This window comes from Ammospiza nelsoni, chromosome 8, assembly GCF_027579445.1.
Source record: "Ammospiza nelsoni isolate bAmmNel1 chromosome 8, bAmmNel1.pri, whole genome shotgun sequence".
NCBI classification, from domain to species: domain Eukaryota; kingdom Metazoa; phylum Chordata; class Aves; order Passeriformes; family Passerellidae; genus Ammospiza; species Ammospiza nelsoni.
In genome coordinates this window covers 12,647,077-12,670,283 of record NC_080640.1, presented here as the reverse complement: position 1 = coordinate 12,670,283, position 23,207 = coordinate 12,647,077, and the positions used below count along the sequence as shown (strand labels likewise).

The 23,207-nt window shown below is 41.8% G+C and overlaps 1 protein-coding gene across 1 annotated transcript in view; it reads left to right on the top strand.

Moving 5' to 3' along the window:
• The window catches only part of CNNM2 (cyclin and CBS domain divalent metal cation transport mediator 2), a 111,387-nt gene that overhangs the window by 66,470 nt on the left and 21,710 nt on the right, over window positions 1–23,207 (top strand). The window contains exon 2 of the mRNA XM_059477100.1: window positions 21,788–21,931. Within this exon, the coding sequence (XP_059333083.1) occupies window positions 21,788–21,931 (144 nt within the window). The remainder of the gene's footprint in view (window positions 1–21,787; window positions 21,932–23,207) is intronic.

The window sequence follows — 23,207 nt, the reverse complement described above, 5'->3', positions numbered from 1 at the left end:
TGGAAGGTCACTGATTTCTTCTGGAAGGCTGCATGACCGCTGGGAGCTCTGATGCCCATGGAGACAGGGAAAAAATGTCGTGCGCCTTGACGCCAGCAGTGCAAGACGAAATGGCTGTGAATGGAACAACTCACTGGCAACATTTTCCATTTGCAGCTCCATGGTGAGGTAATTAGCCCAAATGAACTCAAACTGCTGGAAAACTGCAAGAGCAATGGAAAATAAAAAGGTCACTATGCATTGCAGGGGTTAAACAGCTGGACTTGAGTACCTGCAGTGCTCTCTGCATTAAAGGGAAAACTGCAGTTGTTCAGTAGGTCTAATAACTCACAAAACAACTTCTGAGATGCTTATAACTTTTGCTTGCCTCTATTAATTTCATTGCTTGAATCAGAATTGTTTGTGCTTCTCCTCAAGTTTGCCTTTAGCTTCATGGTTGGTGAAAATTCATCAGGGAAGAGTTCAGTCTACCCCATAATTATACATGTTAGGGCCTGGTTTCAGCAACCACGCCAAAAGTAACAAACAGCACAGTGGCCCTCTTCAGCACCCTCTTCCCACCAGCCTCATGGCAAATATCTTCATTTTTTAAATAGCTTAAAATATTTTTAAAAAAGAGGACAAAGCAGTATGTGTAAGTTGGCATTTTCCATTAGTTTTTTGCTCAAAGTTTACTTTTTTAAAAGGCCAAAATGGTGAATTTTTGCTTTGAAATTTTGTTTTGGTGTGGTTAGAAATCTGGTATTTAGCACTGGTAAGCTGAACAGGGGAGCTGGTGTAGATGAGTATGTCCTGGGTGTGTTTTTCTGCTATGAACTCTGTAGATTGTTTCCCATGGGGGAGACTAAGCTCACAGGTATCAGTTGATGCTGTTGCTTTCTGAAACTAAGAAGAGGATTAGAGTAAAGAGGCTTTCAGTAACTGAGCATAATTGCACTAGAGCCCTTCATAGTAGAAATAGGAAACTGCTGATGAGAAGTTATGAGGGCATAGGAAGGGACAGTGGACTTGGAAAGCCAGCTTACATGCATACATACTCTTGTTTAAAATCTGTTACTCTCTAACTCTGCTAAAGGGAAAGTGTGAGCATTTGTATTGTTTGACCTACTGTGCTGTTGCTCTCACACAGACTGGAGCTTTGCTTTGCTGTCTCTGTTTACCTGGGGGTGTGTTATTTTTAGAGAAGTGGAGCTAGCAAAGAGAGCTCCTGGTTTTGTCCATTTGATAATTCTTTCCTTTGTTTAATTTCTGTTTTTGTTTTTTAATGCAGTGTAACTGCTTTTACTGCTGTAGATGTGTTCTTCACCATTTACTACCGTTTCCAGCCTGAATACTCAAGACACTGAAAGTGAAGAAGTGATCTACAAGCCCTCAAGTAGAGCCCTGTCTTCCTTTGTCTCCTCTCACCCCCCTTCAGTTCACATTTGTTTCTAGGAGGTGGAGTTTGCACCTTGCCTCTGCCTTGGTTTTTTTCCCCCCATGTGATAGGCTTGTGACAAGCAGTTCTGATCATTTCCAGTGAGGGATTATCAGGAGAGGAAATTCATATGCAGCTCAAATTCCTAGAAACATGGAGAAAAAAATCCAGGGGCTGTATCTACAATCCAGTTAGAGACAAGGGAGCCATGACAGATTTCTCATCAGCTCCTGAGTGTTCTTACAGCCCCAACTGGAGATTGTACCAGAAAAATGGATCTAGAGTCAATGGTGGTGGTTTGAACTGTATTTCCTAGGGGCTCTGTCTCAATAGTGTGGGTTTTCTCTCAGAAGGTCTTGCTCTAAATTATTTCTGGCAGCTGCAGAGAGTCCTTAACATGCCCTAGATGATCTTTCAGCTTGTTAGAGAGCAAGGACTTGCATCTTACTGCATGCAACAGAGCAATTCATAACTACCTGATACATGTCTGGTGCTCCCAGATACTAATATAATACAGAAAATTCTTCGCAGTGGTTAATTGCAAGCTTACTACATGTCCTTCTTCGAAGGTACAGTAATAAAAAAGGTAGCATTCTGTTCTGATATGTGTAAAAAAAAAAGTCATTAATTGAAATATGGTTGGTTGTATTTGTATGTGTACTTCCACCCTTGGGTCTTCCTCATATTTTTATGATTTAAATATTAAATTCCTTTTTTTGTGTGTTGTTGTGTCATTCCCACCATGGCCACCCCAGTACTTTTCCATACCTGTTCTGGTGGTGAGTCAAAATGGTGATCTTTTTTTTCCCCAGATGATGCAGAACCCAAGACTTCTTCTGTTTTCCTTTTTTCCCCAACACTTTGAGAATTGTGATTTGTTGAGGTGGGGAAGTATGTTTTGTGTCTACTGACAAACAAGATGTGAGACTGAGTGAGTGAAAGTTCTTCAGCTGAATCTTATACTGTCTTATGCCTGATAAGAAAGCTTATCTCTGCACACTTGAGAAGCCACAGCAGGTCCAGTGACTTCTCTTAGCACACATTTGCATTGGTAAGGGGCTGTTCCATCCCTCTGTAAGCTAAACCACCAGACCAACTCTTCTTGCAAGAGTTATCTGTACACTCCTGCCTTTGAGTTCATGCCCACACTGGTACAAGTTGGGGTGGTGAGTGAGCAGTCCTGCAGGGCACATGCCATCCATGCAGTCCCTTTACCCCCATGAATCTCCATCTGGGCAGGGAGTGAGGCATCTCCATTCAGGGACCTCAGTGTGCCTACAGTGCAGCGTAGCCTGCATTCAAACCTTCTTTGTGCAAAGAGAAATGTTGGGAAATTTAAAAACCAAAAAGCATCTTTCAGCATAATTTTGGGTAAGCTGTTTGATAAAAATTACTTTCTCAGGTGGGATTTTCTAATATTTTCTGGTTTGTCTGGGTTTAGTGTATGTGCCAAATTTTGGCTACTCTAATATGGAGGGGAGAGTATCTGTGCCTCAGTAATCTCAGTCAGTGAAGTTTGATTTGTTTGGTTTGCTAACCTAGTGCTGCTACACAGGACTTGCTCTTCATAGAGCAAAGCTGAACAGAGGGATTAATGAGCTGGGAGGATCCCAGGGCTGGCCAGCTATCAGTGACACATTTGTAATTCCCTCTCTGTCTTTGCCTGAAAACCCTAGAATGGGCTATGACTCCATGTATGAGCAATGTCCAGGAATATTTTGAAACAGGATCCAAAGCAGAAGTCTTTTGCCTTTCATTTTAGGCTACTGAATTCCCTTCTGTGCTGTCCTCCTCAGAACCAACAGGCTAAACCTTTATACTTGGGATGATGTTTGTCAAAACCCCCATACACAATCCCTTTTTCCTGCATATCCAGCTCTCCTAAGAGATAGTCCCTTCTAGAATAATTTGGCTTGAGACATTTAAAGGTCACCTAGTCCATGTGTCTAAAGAGCACAGCAAGCACCAGATGTCCTGCCTGCCCAGTGTCCTTCCTGCCAAGCAACGATCTTTACTGGAGTGGGGCAGGGACAGTTCACTGGAGAGCCCCTGGACTGAGGCTTGGGCAGCTTTCAGTCTGGTACTCTGTGTGCTCAGACCTTCTCCCATCAGGAGCCATAGGTCACATTCCTCCCCAGCTCTTACTCTAAAGCAGGGGGCTTTGGTTGCCAAATAAGTGTTTTCAGTCAAGAAGGAATGTTTTGTGGAGGGGATTTACCTGTTAGTGGATTAGGCTATCCCAGAGTCAGTGGCAGTGCCAGCTCCCAAGAACCTGCCCACTGCTGCCTACTTTGAAAGCACTCTGTTGCCTCTCTTGCTGCCATTTCTGCAGGACTCTGCTGCTAGTGGGAAATTTGCTTGTTTCCCCAAAGCCTTGAGGAGGTAAGCCTAGGAAGGCTGTTGATCAGGACTGCTGTTTTCAGGGATATTGTTACATCTTCTGGATGGGAGACCAGAGCCCAACTTCAACAAGACTTCACAGCACATGGTTGATTCTTAAGTTGTCCCAGGACCTCTGAATGACCAACTATCAATCAACTCTGACCTCTTGTGGTTTCAAAATCTGCATCCAAATGCTGTGGTTGGACTCTGTCTCAAACCCCTGACCACAGCTGCTATTTTTAAGCAGGATGGAAGGCTGTGATCTTCTGGAACTCATTAGCTTTCCCCACTGCTGCTGAGCCCAGTTCCTTCCCCATCAATCAAAGACATTGCTGTGTTAGCGGGGCTGCAGCTTGAGATACCTGTGCTGCCTTTGTGTGGTGCTGAGGCCTCTCCAAGTGGGATCATTGACTTAGGAAGCAACTTCCAAGCCCAAACTGCCAGATCTTGGCATTTTCTTCACTGTTGCTTGCCCTTCCTCTTTTGTTCATGTTTTTGTATTTTCTTGGGAACACCCAGTGGTGTGTTTGACCCCCTCTGGGTCAGGGTAGATCTACAGGCGTTCCTGTAGCTCCTTGCTTAGCTGTCTGGCTGCCCACACCAGGCTTGTTTTCCCATGGCAGCTGGCCACCTGCTGATGTCCAGCTCAGCCTCTCCACTGTCCGACGGCTCGGCAGAAACCCCAGGGGCTTTAGCTCTCCTTACAAAGTGCTAACTCGATTATTGGACTTGGGATTAAAGTAAAGGCTCTGGGAACACAGCACAGATCACAGCCTTAGTCCTCTGAGACATGTGCCTAGCAGCAGGGGTATGTTTCCTTTGGGTTTCATATTGGATTAGAAATGCTTTCTTTTGGGGGCCAGATTGTCATTCTCAGACATCCTAGTCAGTCTTACTATCAACCCCATGAAGACTAAATGTCTAAAAGGAAGTGACAGAAATAGATACGTTTGTTTCCAAAACAAAACCTTTTGGTCCAGAGAAAAGATACCTGCCTCTTGGGAAAGAGGAGAAAGCTCCCATCTCTCCTACTTGTCTGAGCTCAAAGTCTCTTATCCTTTGTCTTCTACTTGTTTCCCATCCCTTATCATTTACTAGAAAAACATTCCAGCATCTGTGCAATGCTAGACCACCAAAAAAGATGAAGAGGGGATGGATGCACTGCTGCTTCTCTATTTATAGGAAGAGAGAGATGAACCAAAAATGAGATGGGAAAATTCAAATCTTTAAATACTCTGGGAGAAATGGATGGAAAAAGGGCTGCTTTCATTGTTCACATGGTCCAGACTTTCTCTTGAATAACTTGGCGTAATGCCATGGGCAGCTCACTCATATGACTGGGGGTGTCTGTGTACAAACCCCCCTCTTGTTTTAATGTATCTTATTTGCTTCAGCAAGTAACTGCTACAGCAGTTGTACCTTCTTGTCCTAGTGTGTTCTTAACTTCTATCTTGGTGCTTTGTATGCTCATCCTCCACAGTAACTCACATGCCACTGTTAGCACTTCTGATGATTTCACTTGTATTCATGCTCTTCTTTCTACACATTTTCATTCCAGTCACCATTTTATAATCCCTTAAACATTGAAGATATTCCCTGTCTCTTTTGAGAACAGCAGGCTTCTCTAAGACATCATTTTCCCCTGTCAGATAAGTGAAATCTCTCTCAAGCGGCTTTCTTGCTGTGTTTCCCCTTGCCATTTTTGAAACTATTTCCAGGAGAACCACAGTCTTCTCTCAGACCTCCTCTACTAATCAAGTTTTACTAGCCCTGGTGTTGGAAAAAACACATCTCCTATATTTGATGGAGACATTGCTGTAGTGTTTGCTTGCAGATCAATGGTTGTTGTAGATTAAAGATTTGGGCCTCATGCTCTTTGCTCTGCCATCAGAGGTTGGCTCAGACCCATTGCGAGGGAAGAAGAAACTGTTTTCACTCTGGGCTTTTGAAAGGGTATTTCATGGCAAGGTGTTAAAGTGGGAGGTGTAAGGGTAGAGTGTTGCCTTGAATGCAGTGAGGATTTTAGGAGGATGGGAACCAAGGCCTTGTCATTGCAGGTGAGTGCAGGGTGGCCAAGAGTTTCCCGTTTGTTCTTGTACCATTTTAAATGTCTCACCCCTGTACATCTGCAGCAGCATCAACCTCAGCTGTGCTCTCTGCCACAAGCTCTTTCACACTGCTCCTTTTGCTCATAAAACTTTTCCCAGCATTAGCTGCAAGGCCTTTCCTCAGATCTCATCTCTTGTGATCCTGGCAGGAAGCTGCCATTTCACAATGGCCATGCCACCAGGCCAACTTACTGATATTTATATCTAATGGAATGGTTCATGTGATGAAGTACATCAGTGCTTGAAACAGTCATACTCACCCTGCCATCATCTTCTGCTCCTTTCACCAACTGCTCCCTTGCCCCCAGTGAGACTGGGGAGTGCTGACCTCTCTCCTTGTATTGCCATGGCTCCCATGTGGATTGCTGAACAGGGGCAGGCAAATTACTAGGTACTCTAATGAGGTGGGGCAGAGATGGTGGTTTGAGCACTGATTCGAATGCTCCCACAGTGGAAATATCATGAATCTAATTTGCAATTCTCAGAGTTCTTCCCTTTCCTTCTCTTCCCCCTCTGTGATATTTTTTTTCTGTTGATAATTCTCTAAATGCTGCCTTTAACAAAACCACTGTCTCCAGTCCTTAATTTCAGCTTCAGCTTTCCTTAGAAACCCACCCGTGTGGGATCCAGCACTCAGTGTCCCTCTCAGGGTTGTGTTTGCTCTCCCTTTCTGCCCAGGGCTCTCTGGTGGCTGGCACTCTGTGCTCTCTCTGGCCTGCAGCTCTTCTGCTCTTGTGTTCCTTCATTTGACCCCTCTGTGTGGTGACTGGTCTCCATGCTTGTCATGTAACCTCAAGCTAAAGCCACTAGGAAAAATATCTTTATTGTGCAGGACCTGTAACAATTTGATTTCAGGCTTTTATGTCTTGGTTATTGTATACTGTAAGGAAGATTGCTTAATATTTTCCAGAAAATTATGCAGTGTGGTGAATTTACTTTTTTTTAGCTTGCGTCCAAGGACTATTTCAGATGTCTCAGTAAAAGATATCTTAAAAACAAAAAGCCTTCTGTCATTAGAGAGCTCAGTATGACAGGGTTCTGCATTCCCACTGAGCATTTTTAGCAGTCCATAAATTGAAAAAGGTTGAAGACCATTGTTGCAGTCAATTTGGCAAGTCCTTTTCTTTGAGTTGTTGCACTGCATAAATATTTTACTGTCCTGCCAAGAGCTGTTGTTCTGCCAGACTTGTCATCATCTCAATGAATAATAGATCTGAGCTCCTGATCACTTTGGTCTTAAAAGAACTTTGTGTTCCTGTGAAGCTGGGTAGATGTGCAGATCCTGGTCTCAGGATCTAGAACTATTCTTGTTCTGTGGTCACCACCCTGATCTAGTCTTGCTCTAGGTTAGAGAGTGGTACCCTTGCCTTGTGCCCTGAATAGCTGAATCTGTTACATAATTAGTAATTTCCAGCCATCAGGAAGGTGATAGTGCTGTGAAGTGGGTTAGAGATCTGTAAGGTTTTGGTAAGAAAACCCTGACATGTTACTGTTTCAGTTGCACAATTGAGTTTATTTATCCTCAGTCACGTTGGCTTTTACAATTATTTGATGCAACAGCACTTACAGAAGAAGAGAGGAGACAACTTAGCATCAACAGCTTTTTGGTAAGAAGGGAATCCAGTTGTCATGGAAATAAGCAGGTGAGATGCCACCAGCCTTTAAAGATGGTAACAAATATTGTGATTTCTGTAGAGCCATCTGCCACTCCTGTTACACACAGCTATTGCCTGAGTCCCACCTCTAAGCTCCACAAATAGTGCTTTACATTACTTTAATTTAGAAAAAAACCTTTGCCTGCTAATTGTTCAGGTTATGCAAGTGTTTCAAGTGTTTTTTTTTTTATTGATGGCAGTTGTGGAACTGCTACAAAAGCCTTTATTGCTGAAAACTCTCCTTCTCATGAAAGCCAGGATTTTGTACTTGTCAAGGAGGGTGTTCAAGCAGGGGGTTTGGGCTATTTAAAACAGCTCCTGTGACAGTTTCAAGTACTAAAGTGCATAGGATAGTGCTTGAGCAGATGTGATGAGATGGGTTTGAGAATTGGAGTATTCTTCATCCATTTTACTAATACCCCTGGGGGCATGGAAAAAGTATTTAGATTTTATCTCTTAAAAAAATGTCTCTCATATTTTTGGCTGGTTTTATTTCCCTCAGCTTAAACCCTGAAATGGGTTAGTCAATTTTACATTCATCTTCTGGTTAAATGCAAGAAATGTGGTGTTGGGGACACCAAACCATGGAGGAATAATTAGAGAGTAAAAGTCAAACCTTTCAGACTTGTGTAAATAAGTCTTGAAGGACTTTAGTCACTTTCATGTAACTACCAAAGTACATTTTTTTCATTCAGATAGGGCATTGCAGTGTGGAGCACTCTCAACAGGGCAACACTTGTGGTAGTCATTTGAAATGCTTTATCTAGGGAAGCTGATGGTCTCCTGTTCCCCAGGAGATGAGCTTTGGAAGAGGACCCCAGGAAAACCTGTCTGTGCTCCTCTTGTGGTTCATGACAGATTTTGTTGGAATGCAGCAGAAAAAAAAAAAAAGGGAAAGGGTGAACTAGATGTCTCTTCAGCAAGAGCCTCTTGGACTTGTCTCCTCGTTTGTTTATTTTGTCGTGTATTTCTTGTGTCAGAGAAGTTCTCAAGGGAATTTACCATTCAGCATTTCATGCAGAGATTATCATAAATCCAAGAAGTTTTTTTCTGCTTTGTGTACTTTATGGCAAAGCTCCCTGGAACTTTAATTCTTTTTGTTCTTGTTGTTGTGTGTGACTTCAGTTCCATGAACTAATATTAGTTATACAGTGAGGAGACATCTATATATAAACACAGAGTTTTGTATGTTTCCATATATACTCATGTTTCTATATATAAGCAAAATCCTTTCATAGGAATATTTAAAAATATGTGTCACATTTTGTTGTGTGTTTTATGGTGGGAAAGTGTAATCGGAAAAAATGCATTTAGATCTTGTGGGACAGTAAGGTAAAATAGCTACTTGTGTGAACTGGATCTTTTTTTAGATGCAGGCACTACAGAAATAGCCAAGTGATAGCCCCTCTGTGAACTCCAAATGCATTTCCTTTTGCCAGGGCTCACTGGTCTGTTTGTCTAACCCTTGTAGGGACAGGGATGCAGTGACTGTGGCCAGGCTCCTGGCTCCTGGAAGGACAGGAACCTTCACCAATGAACCTGCTGTAGATCGAGATGCAGAGCAGATACATAGTCCATAATGTTTAGATTAAATGTGTATTTGAGCTCTACTCAGAAATACCTGGTGTTTCTACTCAATTGTGCATGGTCTTAAGTTGGGGTTTATATAATCATTTTTATTCATGACTTTCGAGTAAATTTGTTTGGGTTTTGTTCTTTACTGTTGTGAAGGAATGGCAGCCTCTTCCTGCAAGTGGAAATTATAGCAACATTTTGAAGTTTGTTGTTTTCTGTAATTTGGAGGCTGGCATAAGGTCTGTGCTGCTACTGCTGTGAAGGAGGCTACTTGGGGAGATAAGTGGAGGTTGTTTTTGTCTGGTTGTTTTTATTTGGTTTGGTTGAGATTTTGTGTAGTTTATTTTTTAGCAGTTGCTTGGGTTTTTTCTTTCCTTACCTGCCTTAGTCCTCCATAGCTTTAAAAGTAATTGATTTCCAAAAGTCAGAAATACAGAAATGTTTCTGTAAGTTTCATGAAAATGAGATTTGTGGGTAAGAAAGATTTTTTCCTATTGCTCCCTCTGTGGTAGAGAGGAGAGCTCAGCCCTGACCTGTTCTGTGCAGACATCACCTGGCTCTAGCTGCATTTGTGGAGGGATCTTTCTTGAACAAACAGAAGATGCAGGAAGAAGCTCAAGAGTTGCAGACCCCAAGAAAGGGTCTGGCTGGGAATCTTCAGTTTTCCAAACTCTGGTGTCCCAGTCCATGGGTATTCTCCTGTGAACCACATACAGCAACAGACATCGGTTCTCCTGTTGTTAATAGACTAGATAAATACTGTTGTTTATACTGCAGACTTAATTGCAAGTCCTCAGAGCCTAGTAGGCTGGTTTTCTGGTTGAAGTTTGTGGTGTACCCAGAATGTTTGGATTAGCAAGCAGTCAGGGAAAACAGCAGTGAAGCATGTGTGTTGTATGTTGCGTGACCTAGTTGTCCATGACTCTTCTAGCAGAAGTTTGAGCTGTTTTACTTTAGCGTTTATTGGGATGTAGAAGAATTCAGCCTAATCCTAGCTAAAAATAACCAAATGCAAGGCAGAAGTCACAGCAGTAGGACACTGTTTCTCTGAGGCCATTTCCATGGCCAGGGTGTTTTAGGGATCCTGGTGTTGCATTCCTAGTGTGGGTACAGTTTTATGGGCAGAGCTGTATGGTTTGGATGAGTTTTAATTCACACTCTGCCTTCACAAGGGATGCTAAACTGCCCTGTGCCAGTGGGTTCAACCATGATAATTGAGGTTGTCTCCAAACCTAGTGGAGTTACACTTCACTGTAACTCTTGTGAGTGTTGCAGGAGGTGTTGAGCACTGGATGATTCAGGCAGGCACTTGTGAGCCCTTGCTGTCCTGAGATACCTGGATGCAATTCTATTACATGGTGTTAGTAGAGGGCTTAAGCTCTAAGTATTAGGCTGAGGCAAAATCAAAGAAATGCTCTAACACACACATTTACAAACAAAGGTGAACAGTGTTAAAAAGACAGAGGAGATCTGTCCCTTGCCAGAGGAGATTAAATGACAGTGTTCTGCTTAGATAAATAACCCATTCCCTATGAGACATTATGCCACAAAGCTTGTTCTGGAGTAAAATTGTCAAACAGTCTCAGAAGTCAGAGATATTAAAGCTGGTATTCAGGTTATTTGTGAGCAAATACATTCAGATTAGTTTTTTGATGGGGCTAAAATAATGTTAAAGACTTCTGCAGAATAATAAAGAAAACAGGGCTATCTCTACTACATCTTCCCTGAGCTAAGCATCATGAAAGAAGTACTATTCTCACAGAATTCCTGTTATGTTACTGAAATATTACAGCTCTTCACTTCATGTAAATATTTGACCAGGAGAATTTGAATAATATTGTCATGTAGGTGTGAGTCACATGTCATCCCATGTCATCAATACCCAGCAGTTGGAAAACTGTTCAGCAATCCTGATTTAGTCTTCTGGAGCAAAGGAAGATTTCTTCATCACAGCGAAATAAGCAAGTGGCAACTTCACAAATTCAATCTCTTATGACTCCTTTTTTTCCTCTTCATTTATCTCCAGTGTCTTCTTGTTCAGGGGCACAGCTCTCACTTCACCTTATCTCCAGTTCTCTGCAGTGGCTGTTGCTGATGGAGCAGGGCTTTGCTGTCTTATCTGAGAGGTTTCCTGCCTCCTTCAAGAGCTCTGGACAAACTCAGCCTACCAGAGAGCTATGCAGGATGGCCCAAAAAATCCACTAATTAGATGGCTGTTCACAAATGGAAACTTTAAGAAGTTTTGATATCAAGTTCAGTAATTAAAAATATTAATAGCATAATTGCAATAGAGATTGATCTTTGAAGTTCCCATTTCTAAAATATGACCCAGTAGTACTATTTTTCAAAAAATTAATCTTGTCTTGTGGGGCTGAAAAGATGATGTTGTATTACTAATTCACTGGAAAATCTTACATCTGTGAGTAATTGATAGCTCCTAGGAACAAAGACAGGCAATTTATGCTTGTACTTGGAAAATAATAAGAATGCATTCAAATGTACCATCAGAACTGTCATTCTTTCAAGCAAGGCAGTTTTCTATAATCTTTCCTTTTCCTGGGGATGTTGAGTCAGCATTTGAACCAATTCTTTTGGCTTCTTTGCATGATGGGCTTTAAAAGTAACACAAGATCTACTTAAGTCCTTAGCAAAATGCAAAATTAGGGGGTTCCCCCTTCTCTATATATTATTGTATTATTATTTTGCGAAAGACCTGCAGTTTGCAGGAATTTAGATATCTGTGATGCCCAGTTCTGAAATCACAGGTGCTCTTCTGTCCTTCTGCTTTGGTGTCAGACAATTCCAGGATGTCTTTAAGTGGTTTAAATTACATCCCACCTCCCCCATATCCATGACAGTTGCTGTGTACCTGTTCTTGGTGAAGAGGCATGGATCTGGATCCAGCTGTGATCTGTGTCATTCGCTAAAATTGCGCCAAAGCAAAGTGAAAATGTGACCTATGAAAGTTTAAATTGGTCGCTCCTGCAAAGTTCTTGGTTCTGTGACTTTGGGTGTGTCTTGGCACACCTCTACACTTTGGTGTGCCATACCTTTAGTTTTTAAAAGAGTCACTTAACAGCCAGAGGATATTCCCCCTTCCCCTTGAATTTGCTGGCAGTGTGAAGCATGGCTTTGGGGCAGCTCTTCCTGCAGTGGTACCCCCATGGGACCTGGCCCAATCCAAAAGGCAGGGGGAGAAGGTGGCTGAGTTTCTTGTGCCTGCAGATTGCTGCAGTGTCCTTGGTGCTGTGCTGCATGGCTCAGGAGCTGCTCTGTAGTGGCACTGAGTGAATCCAGAGAAACAAATGTGCAGTGTCAGAGCTCACGTGGCCCTGATCCTGCGCTTGTGCAGAGTCAAGGTCATGGCTCTGGTTGTGTTCCAGGGGTGTGTTTATCCCACAGCTTTGGGCACTGTGGCAGTGCACACACCTGGGTGCTCCTGGGCTTGTACAGACCTGGCTGGATGAAGGTGGTGTCACCAATTTAGAAAGTTAACAGGGTAGCTTTTTGTTCATCTTCCTCTGGCTTCTGCCACAGTATAAATTTGAAAGCTTGAAAAATCTGATGGCGCCATCGACCAGGCTGGGTTTGGAGCTGCTGGAATTGCAAACTACATGTGATATAAATGGCCTGAAGTAAAACAAGTCATTAAAATAGAATATTAATGAACTAAGATGCTGGTAACACAAGAACCCTTTTAAATTCATATCCTAAATAGTGAGCTAAAAGTAAACTATAACAGCTGATTATGATAATAATAATAATAATAAAAAATCATATCCAACCCCCAATTCCTTTCAGGACCCACAGTCTTAAGATGCTGTTCTTCCTTTGCAGCTCATGCTCTTTGCTCTCAGCACAGTTTAGGTCCTTATGTAAGCATGCTGGCCTCAGCTAACCTTCTCCTAACGTCCAAACATGTTTCTGTTGTGCCTTCTAGTACTTTACCTTTGTCGGATTTAAAATCCCATGGTGTAGATGCCAGAATCTAGAAGCTCCCTGAATTAAACCCAGTCTGTTCTAGGAATTGAGGGAGGCAGTATTAGAGGATGGATTAGATCAGTAGGATTTTTGGCTGCAGTGATAGAGAACAAGGCTGGTGTTTCTGTGGGTGTTGTTTTGGTTACCTGAACATCAAAGTCATCCCAGTTCACTGTTGTTTTGGATTGACTTCTATTTTTGTTGCTCATAAACATATATCTCTTGATGCTCTTGTGTTTATTTAGTGTACTAACTCTTGGTTTGTGGTAGAGCAGTCTGTTGGACTGGAGGAGACTGTGAGGAGGTGACAGTTTCTCTCCTGAGCCCTTATAAAGGGCTCAAGAATTTGTCTCCCCTAGGGCAGGGAAGGCAGAGGAAGTTGGAGGGGAACAAGTCATAGCAGCAATGCAAAGCTGCAGGAGGAGATGCTGAACAGGCCATGGCAGACGAGATTGCTGTGGATCCCAGGCTGAAGGGCACATCTCTCAAAGGATTCAGCATCCAGCCAGCAGCCAGGCCCCACCGATGCCAGAATCCAGGGCCTCTTCTCTCCATCTGCTGGGCTGAGGTCTGGGGAGGACCTGGAGCTGGAGCTCAGCAAAGCCAAGGTTTTGCACTCCCTCTGCTGGCAGCACTTCTGCCGGTGCCTGCTCTCATCCCTGAAGGAATGCTGAAATCAGTGGGACAATCTTGAACAAACAGAGAAGTAATACAATTAGTATGGGTCCTTTTTAGGGTGCTTAAACACTAGAAACATTCCTTGCTGATCATGCTGTGGAGGTGTGAGTCAGTAAGGAGATGCATTTCTTACACTTCTTTCCAAAAGGTCATTGCTTGCCTTGGGAAGTGGGGGCGCGGGGGAAGTCACATCAGCATAAGTCACACTTCAGTATCTTTTCAGTCCAATGTGGAAGACTTGAACCATGACCAAGAATGACTTCAATATTCTGTTTGCTTGCCTTAAATTTTATCTGAACTTTTTTGTTCTATGTCAGTCCAAATAGTCCTAGGCCTCTCCCCAGATTCAGTATTTTCTCTTCTTGTTGCCACATCTTCTCTCAACTTTGGTTTGCTTCACTTCTGAAGTGGTTCCTTAATTTTGTTTTTAAACTTCCACCTTATCTCTCATCTCAAGCCACCAGTGTCCTGGTGTCACAACCTTTTACTCAGGTTAGAGCCTCAGACAGGTGTCCAAAAGTATTCTGGTTTTGGGAGAGAGTTCTTTCTCAAGTATTAGGATTTCGTTCTCTTCCTCTCCTACTTCAGATCCAGTGGATACTTCCAGTTCTGGGAAGCAGCTTGTGTTTGTTCATTTACTAGGCTGAACTCAGGGTTCCGGCCAACACTGAGAGCAGCCTAGCCAGTGGTGTGCATTTTTCACCCTTGTGGACCCTGGTTATTGTTAACCCCAGCCATATTCAGCACAAATGCCCTACTGCAAAAGCACTGCCTGACTGGGAAGCACTGCCATGCTGTTCATGGCAAGGGAGTTGTTAGCAATGTTCAAGGAGTTTCTGAAACTTTTCCTCTCCACTTTTCAATTTCATTCATGATGCCTGCCTACACCTTTTAATAGTTTTCCCTAAATATTCTCATATTTGATTCTTCCCTGAGATTTCTGCTTTGATAGCAGAGGTCTGAGTTGAAATTACCCTTTTTCCTTACACTCAAGTTATTTCTGGATCCCAGCTATTTCTTTTACTGTTTGTACCTATGGAGACTTCCCAGCTCCAGATCTGAGTTGGTTGCCAGGTTTGGTTCAGTTGTAGGTAAAGCTGCAGCTTTCTTGAGCCGTGCTCTCACATTTAGAAGCAGCAGCAAAGCAAGTTAAGTTTGTCAGTGTGTGTCTCACCAAGGTCCTAGAGGAAGGGATTGAAGGGAAGGCAGCAGCAGCTGAGTTGGAGTGCCTACACCGACTGGTAGGCTGGTGTAGATGGAAAATGTTAGCTCATCACTTCTCTTCCATCTTCCACAGGGCACTGGAGAATTATTGAGTCCTTTCTAGGAGCTTTGTCCAGTCAAGTTTTCAAAGTTGCAAGTAACTGAGCTTCTGTTGTTTCCCTTGGGAAAGTATTCCTTACAAATACAATTCACTGTCAGGAAGTCACTCTGAAACTCTCCCTGATTTTTGCTTTTTTTTGGTGTCCTCCCACTAAATGGACTTTAACACAAAGAGTCTATTTAAAGTGCTACTTTTTTATTTTCCTGTGAAGGCTGCTGTGGTTTCTGGTTAATGTTTGTACGAGGCTGAGCTCTCTGGTTTAAAGGAGAATCACTGTATTCCCAATGGTTGTGCTGATACTTTCACTCATTTCCTTTGAGGGTCTGGATGGTTTTTATGTGGCTGTTTTAAATGAATACTAGTTATCAGATTCCCTTCCCAAATATATATTAAAAATTATATGTTTTGCTGCTGAAAAGAACAGGATCTAAAAAGTCTTGTCTAAACCTAGATTATGTTTTTACAGAAGTTTTGGGTTTCTCTTGATTCTGTGAATAGTGTTGTGTTATGAACCCAAAGACAGTATGCACCAGTTTGTGTGTATGTGTTTGGAGAAAATACCAGTCTGATTGCCCCATTGAAAATAATCAAAGTGAAAAAGCAAACAGCATGAATAAAAATTTCTGCTAATAGAAGGGAGATTTAATGTCCTTGAACTGTGGTGCGGAAAAGAAATTTAGGAAAACACTTTTTACTTTGATATAATTGCTTGCAAGCCAAGGCTACTCCAGGGGGAGTTATTTTTAATCGATAAATTATACAACATGTTTTAAAATTGATTGTTTGGAATAATGTGTTGTTGAACCTGTGAATCTCAGTGACAGACCAGTGTTTACCTTTGTACAAATCAGTCGAAACAAAAACAGCCCCATAAGTTTAAACAGGGAGTTTTTCAGAAGCACAGATTGTTAGTTAGCAAATTCAAGGGCAGCTAAACACCACATGGGATTTTTCTCCATGTCATTGAAGGCATATTAAACAGGCTATGGCTTAATGTTCCAGGGCACTAACCCACAGCAAACAGACTCAGATTACTGGTTTTAACAAAAATGGACTAGCCTGATTCTTGTTGTACCACAAACTGACTTAACAAGAATCTTCTGTTTTATAAATGTCTACCACAGCTTTGATTTTTCTTTTTAACTTTTTTTTAAGGAAACCAGGGGCCTTTAGTAAGATCTGCTGCTTGCAGGGGGAAATAACACCTACAACTCTTTCCAGTTACCAAGTTCCTAAACCTCCTTTGGCAGAAATAAAGGCATTTCAAGTTGCTTTCTCATAGTGTAAGCTTACACACATCACTGCGGGTTGTAGCTCACTGCTCAGAGCCCCTAAATTGCACGTTTGCTGTTGGATCACTCATTCCTAGGAACCTGTGTTTGCTCTAAAGCTATTGCAGCAGTATTGTAATTTTCTGAAGCATAGTCTGGCTAGTAGTAGCATTTTGTTATTACATTTAGTCACATACAAGGCCAGATTGTGGCATTCCAGATCAGTAAAACTTGCTGCCTTTATATATCCTTCTGTACTGAAAGTTCTGCAGTTTTTTTAAGAAATTTGGGAATGAGAATTCAGCAATGAAGTTTGACCTGGGGTTTCAGTCAGACCTTCCTTCAAAGTCTCTTAAAATCACTGGATAATTTAGGAAGGGACTTCTGGAGGTCATCTGGTCCAACCCCCTCTTTGGAGTGGGTCACCTTTGAAGCTGGCTCAGGTCACTGAGTTTTGAATCCCTCCAAAGCTGGAGATCTCACCGCCCCTCTGGGCCTGTCCCAGTGTTTGACCACCCTCGTAAGGAACAAGTTTTCATTATTTAAAGAGTCTCCATGTTTGAAATTTGTTTGTAGTCTCTTGTCCCATCAGTATCTAGCCAAAGGACTCTAGTTTTGTGTTTTCTATAGCCTTCTATGAGGTACAGAAGGACTTTGAAGTCCTTTCTTTCGGCCTTTTCTCTGCAAGACTCCACCAATGCAGTGCCCTCTGCTTTTCCTTGTGCATCGTGGGCTCCAGCCCAGCCCTTCTTAGGAACCATCCACCAAAACTGTTTCAGTTTCTTGATGTCTTTGTTGAACTGGAGAACCCCAGACTGAATGCCAGAGCTGCAGATGTGGTTTCACAGGTATCAAATAGAGAGGAATAATCTGTTCCCTTGACCTGCCAGCTGCACGTGTGCTGATGTGAGCACAGAGTTCCTTTCATTGCTGCAGGGACACGCTGCTGACTCCTGTAGTGTGTTCACCCAGCCAGCCTCCAGTGCCAGCACATGGGGCTGTTTTGCACCAGGTTTATGACTTGCATTGGCATTTATTGAACTCCACAATGTGTCTGTCATCCTGTTTCTTTTGCATGTGTGTCTATGGGGAAGTGACCTGTGAGAGTGGGGTGGGTACAGCTCCATCCAAATGGCAAAACTCTTAATGGAGTCAGGATCCTGTGAGTGACCAGAGCAGATCTTGAAGAGATGTTTTCATCTCTGGTTTGAACTGCATGACAGCATTCTCGAGGTCCTTACTCTAGATGTATAAATGCCTCAGGATCAAAGGGAGAATTTTCCACCACTATGTATTTCCCAAGAAATTGTCATGTAAGAGAATGAGTATTTCAGGCATTTCTTTCTTCCAGTTCTGTTCTGTGTGGTCAGTAAATCACATGGACTCCCAGGAGCTATTTCTAGGTTCACTTACTCATGCGGATTTAACTAAGAATCTTCATGTTTCCTAATTAGCTTAATAAATTAATCAGAAGTTCTACAGAGCAAAATCTAAGCTGAGCAGCAGGATTTTAAGCAATGGGAAGAGACTGGATTTACATTTACCAAAACGGCTTGGTGCTTTAGTTGCCTGTGAAGGTAACAGAGAGATTAACATTTGTCACAACTGGTGCCTCGGGCCGTGTGCAGGTATCAGCCCCACACAGGCCCTTGGTGGTGTCACTGACTGTCACTGTATGGGGGGAAACAGAGGCAGAAAGCAAGCACTGCCTGCCTGTGCCCACAGAGGAGCTGTGGGTCGGTCACACATCATTTCTGCCTTTATTGTCAGAACTGGCAGTTTTGCAAAGCTGCCCACTTGCTAAATCTCATTGTATCAACACTTAAAGCAAGGGATTAAAGAAGCATTAATGTCATCTATGAAGTGTGGTTAGAGACTGTGGCCAGAAAATCAGTGAAGTACAGAACTTTCCATACACCTGCTCTCTCTGTGTAATTTATGTTCTGCTCTCAAAGCCCTAGGAATACTATATGCAGTCCAGATTTTCGTTCCTGCTGGATGTTTACTTTATTCAGCTCCTTACTGGATATGTACTGTAAGTCTTTAGCAATGGAAAATACAAGCAGAAACTGCTCTTCTTCAATTGAATAAAATAATATGACAATTGTCAGTGGCCTGATTAAACCCTTTGAATAAAGCTGTAGCCAATTTCTGTTTCAAGCACTCAGAGGAGTCATTATTTTACTTACAGGCCACTTTTACAGCTGAGCACATGCTGTGTTGTGCTCTTTTACTATGTATAAAGAGGTCTTTGCACTCCTAGCTTTTCCTTTAGCCTTTTATGTCTTGATTACTTCCATACGTGCAGGGTATTTGCAGTGTTCTGTGGTGAGAGGGCAGCCAGTCTGGGAATGCATCTTTGTAACATCTCCGTCACCACCTCTGATGTGTGTTCCACTGTCTGGTGACTTCTTGCAAATTATTGGATCTGGGTCAAAATTATCTTGCAAAGACACAAGAGATGTAATTTTCGGACCTGGTCTGTCTCATCAAATGATTTCATGAGCATTGGAGCCAATAGAAAGGAAGGAGAAAACTTGGGACAAAAAGGCAGCCATTTAGGGGCAGCTTATTAGATTGGCTTAAATTCATCTGACCCCAGCTAAGTGTTGGCTTGATGAAAGCCTGGAACAGGAAAACTTGACAATCATGGGGGAAGAAAGGTTAGTGTCACCATGTGTGTGGATAATCTGTCTCTTCTCAGCAGATAAATTCTCTGTAGCATGTAGTTTATTTAATAATGAGGGTAGAACTGAATATCAATGCTACCCTCCAAAATCCAGTGATGATAACAAGCTTCAATGGTCTTGATACTTTGGGTGATAAGTAAAAAACCCTTAAGATTGGAGAGTATGGCAAGGCCGAAAAAAAGTGTTTCTAGCCTTGTTTTTCATCACAGAAAGTGCAAAATGCCTGATACTTCTCCGTAACTCCTGTCTTACCAGCTCACTCTGCTTAAGAGAGCAACAGCTGGTGTAGATTTTGTTCACTCATCTCACATTAGATGCTATTGCTTGGATCAGAGTCCTGCAGCTGCTCAAATGGGGAGAGCATAACATGTTTTAGTGATGCTGAATTCTTGGTGGGGACCACTCTGGTAGGAAGGACATGCAACTTGTTTTGTGGATGAAACTTGTGCACAACTTCCCATTGTATTCCAACCCCTCAGGTCCTTCCCTCATCCCATTTTCATAAATCTCTGACGTTGCTTGTAGATGTATTCAGGACTCCATTGTTAGAAAGATTGTTCTTTTCAAAATTTCAAATTTCATCACCTAGTTCAGCATTTTGGCATAGGCAGTGCAGGAGTGGAGGAAAGGGCTGATGATTTTGATCAAAGCTGAACACAAGTTGATAGCATTGTCTTTTGGTATTCTTGTTTGGCTGATTTGGTTTGTTTTTTTAATTTAACCCACTTGAACAGATCTTACCCCTTACTAATATGTGGGAACAGATATCCTGAGGAATTAGCACCTGAATAAGCATGTGCTGATGAGCTGCTGTGGTCTATGATAGAAATGGCTCTTGAAGGAGCCTATCTTTTGACTTGAAAGCAAATACACTAATATAGCACGAATAGGCACTGTGAAATAAATTAGAACATTTGTTTTGTCTGTGCAATTTTTTTTTATGCCACAGTCCTTATTTAACATTGTTATGCTGAAAGGATATAATTGGAGTAATATATTACAGGCAAATTGCAGTAATAATAGTGCTCAGATCTTTCATGTTTTTATGAAGTCACTGTAATGCTGTTCATTGAGCAGTAGAAAGAGCTGGAAGTCTTGCCAGGAATGAAGAGAAATAAAATCCGTAAAACCTGGCGCAGTGAAAGACTTTCAGTACAATATGGATGTTGATGCTTTAAAAATCACAAATCATCTTTCTATTAATTTGCTGTAGAATAAGGTCTCCTCAAGATAAGACTCAGCAGTGCTGTGCAGTTGGTATTTAAAGTATGTCCATCTGCATCTAAACGAGTAGCTCCAAGACAATCAGATTATGCAGTAGTTACTTTGGTGAGAATATCGCCTAAGTGGAATGGAAACTTCATTTTGAGTCTAATATTAGACCCTGCTTTGGAAAATTCCTTTTAAATGATCACAAGCTGGGAATAGCAAAAGAATTTAACTTTCGACAGACAGCATTCACCAAGAATTTGTTTTTAACTGCTTATGTTGGGTCCCTGGGAAAGCAGATGTGAAAAACTTACCAAAGTGAATTGACTTGACCTGATGCAATGTTTATATCAGTAGTTGATAAGTTTTCCTCCCTCGTCTAATTTGTTCAGGATATTTTCATTCTTTAAGCATGAGTAAGTCTGGGCTGGAATAGTTTGAATGCTTGTTAGTCTAATAATCTGAATCTTAAAACAGGCAGACATTATTGCCTATAAAGGGGTCTAAGCAAAGTTGAACTATTTTGGTTGTCCTCCTCAGTTGGCGATAAGGATAATTTTTGAGAACAGCAAAGAAGATTCTGAGACACAGTTTCTTACCTCCTGATAGTTCAGAAAGCACATTGATGTCTGTGTGCTTGTACTGCACAATGCCACTTACATTTAATGGACCCTTTGAATGAATTCTGTTATTTATGCAGCTTTACAAAGGACTGGTTTTCAATGGTAGCTGGAGAAACTGGCAGCCAGAGCTATCAAGGCCAGTTTGAAGGGTCATGATGATGATATTCTTACCATCATCATTGCTATGGCAGAAAGGACTTTAGAGAATTCACTGTGAATGATGCACAGCTCAGGAATCTTTAGAACTACTGCTAAATCTCTTCTTTGATGTTCTCTTTGTTGATCAGAGAGTTGCTTTGAATATTTTAATTAATGAAATCCTAAATAACATGTCATCACCCCATAGGGGGAATATAAAAATAAATTATTTTTGAGGAAGGGAAGGAAAAAAGAGGAGCTGATGGATGGGGCTGACTTCTCCCTAGCTCTATCCTGTTCCTGTGCTTCTGTGGTTTGGTCATTGCTGCTGTTTTTTCCAGGCTTGAGGAAAACATCCATGGGATCTCACTGCAAAGGAGGGCTCCAGCTTGACCTTCCTCTGCCAATGCATGAGACAAGAAGCAGAACAACAAGATAATATGATGAATTCAGTGCCAGGGTGACAGTTTTGCTGAGAAAGACATTAGGAAAGAACACTAATCTCTTTAGCTCTCCTTTAGGGCAAAAGGTGGATTTATGTGATGCAGGAATGTGTATCTCAGACAGAAAACAGATTATGATTTTAAGCATTTTTTAAACTTTGCCCCTTTTTTCATAAAGCCTGACACCAACCTTTTTGATTTTTATTTATACCTGTATGTCTCTAGTTCTGCTATAATTTCTGATAATTCAGAAGTTTCTAAAATGTCTAAATTGCTGATCTGTCTCCTTGCAGGCAAGTCTCACCTGGCTATAGTGCAAAGAGTAAACAATGAAGGAGAAGGGGACCCTTTTTATGAAGTCCTGGGAATTGTCACTTTAGAAGATGTGATTGAAGAGATCATCAAGTCTGAAATTCTGGATGAAACAGATCTATACAGTGAGTAGAAATATTTGCAATTTCTTTATAGATGAGAAGAAAGACTCCATCCAGTAGCAATTGTATTTATTGCTGTGTTTTGAGAGATATGTTGTTAGTTTAAAAATCTCAGTAGTCAAATTGTTGAGGAAGTTTCCTTAACAAAATGACCTGCAGAGCCCTCAGATGGTCAAAGTAATTTTTGGTTTTGCAGCATGGGAACCTCACTTGTTTAGGCTGTGTTAATTCAGAAGCAGGACAAGTTTCTTTATTTGATCCTTTTACCAGGAAGGTTTACATCTGTGACAATGATCTCCCACATTTTCCCCTATTGTCACTCTGCCTCAAGGGCCTGTAGTCCATGTACAACCATAGTTCAGCAAGAGGCAAGCAAATACCATGCCTCAAGGAGGAGGAATGGAGTCTCTTTAGAATATCTGTCACTCATTGAGAGATCTTGAGAATGGAAAGTCTTCCTCAGGGCTGAAAACCAGCCTGTTCTAAACCAGCCTTCTCTTTTCATCACTCAGCACATCTCCTTCCTTCTTTGGGGTAACGTCTGTTGAGGGAGATGGTGCTGCAGGTCAGCCATTACCTGGAACTTGAGAGATCTGGACCCTTTTCTTTCTTTCAAGATTAAAGCTTGGCCAGTTACCTAAAGTGTCTGCTTCTCCCCCCATCTGCACAATCTGGCCTGTGCATACAGGACTTCCTTTCAGTCATTCTTCATCGGTGTTATCTGGCCTTTGATCACTTGTTGGCAGATGCTGTTTTTCTCTATGTGTTTTTGTGCAGCACAAGGATGTTTCCAGATTCTATTATAGTAGAAATAATAATTTTAAGTATCTTTAACACTGTTCAGCTATTCTTTGCTTTTTTTCTCTTTCCTCATGAAAGGAATGTTTCTACAGCATTTGTTCAGGCCAACCCAAGCATCTTCTATCCTCCCTCCAAGCCAAATGCCCAATGAGCACTTTATACTGTGGGATAGACTTGTTTTTGCCTGAAATGCTTTCTGTACCTAGTGGATATTTTATCAGTATTTATGTACCCAAATGATCGTGTAAATCACAGTTGTGTTTCAATGTGTGCTGAAGAGTCTAATTACTGTGTAAATCACAGAAGTCCAGTTATATTGATTTCTTTTCATACCTTCACAAATGAATTGTTGGGCTAATAAGTTGCAACATAATGCTTTTGCAGGATGATTTCAAACTTCCTTTTATTCTCCAAAAAGATCCTGTCTTTATCTACCTTTGAGATATTTACATGTATGTTTGAGGGAAGACACTGCTTA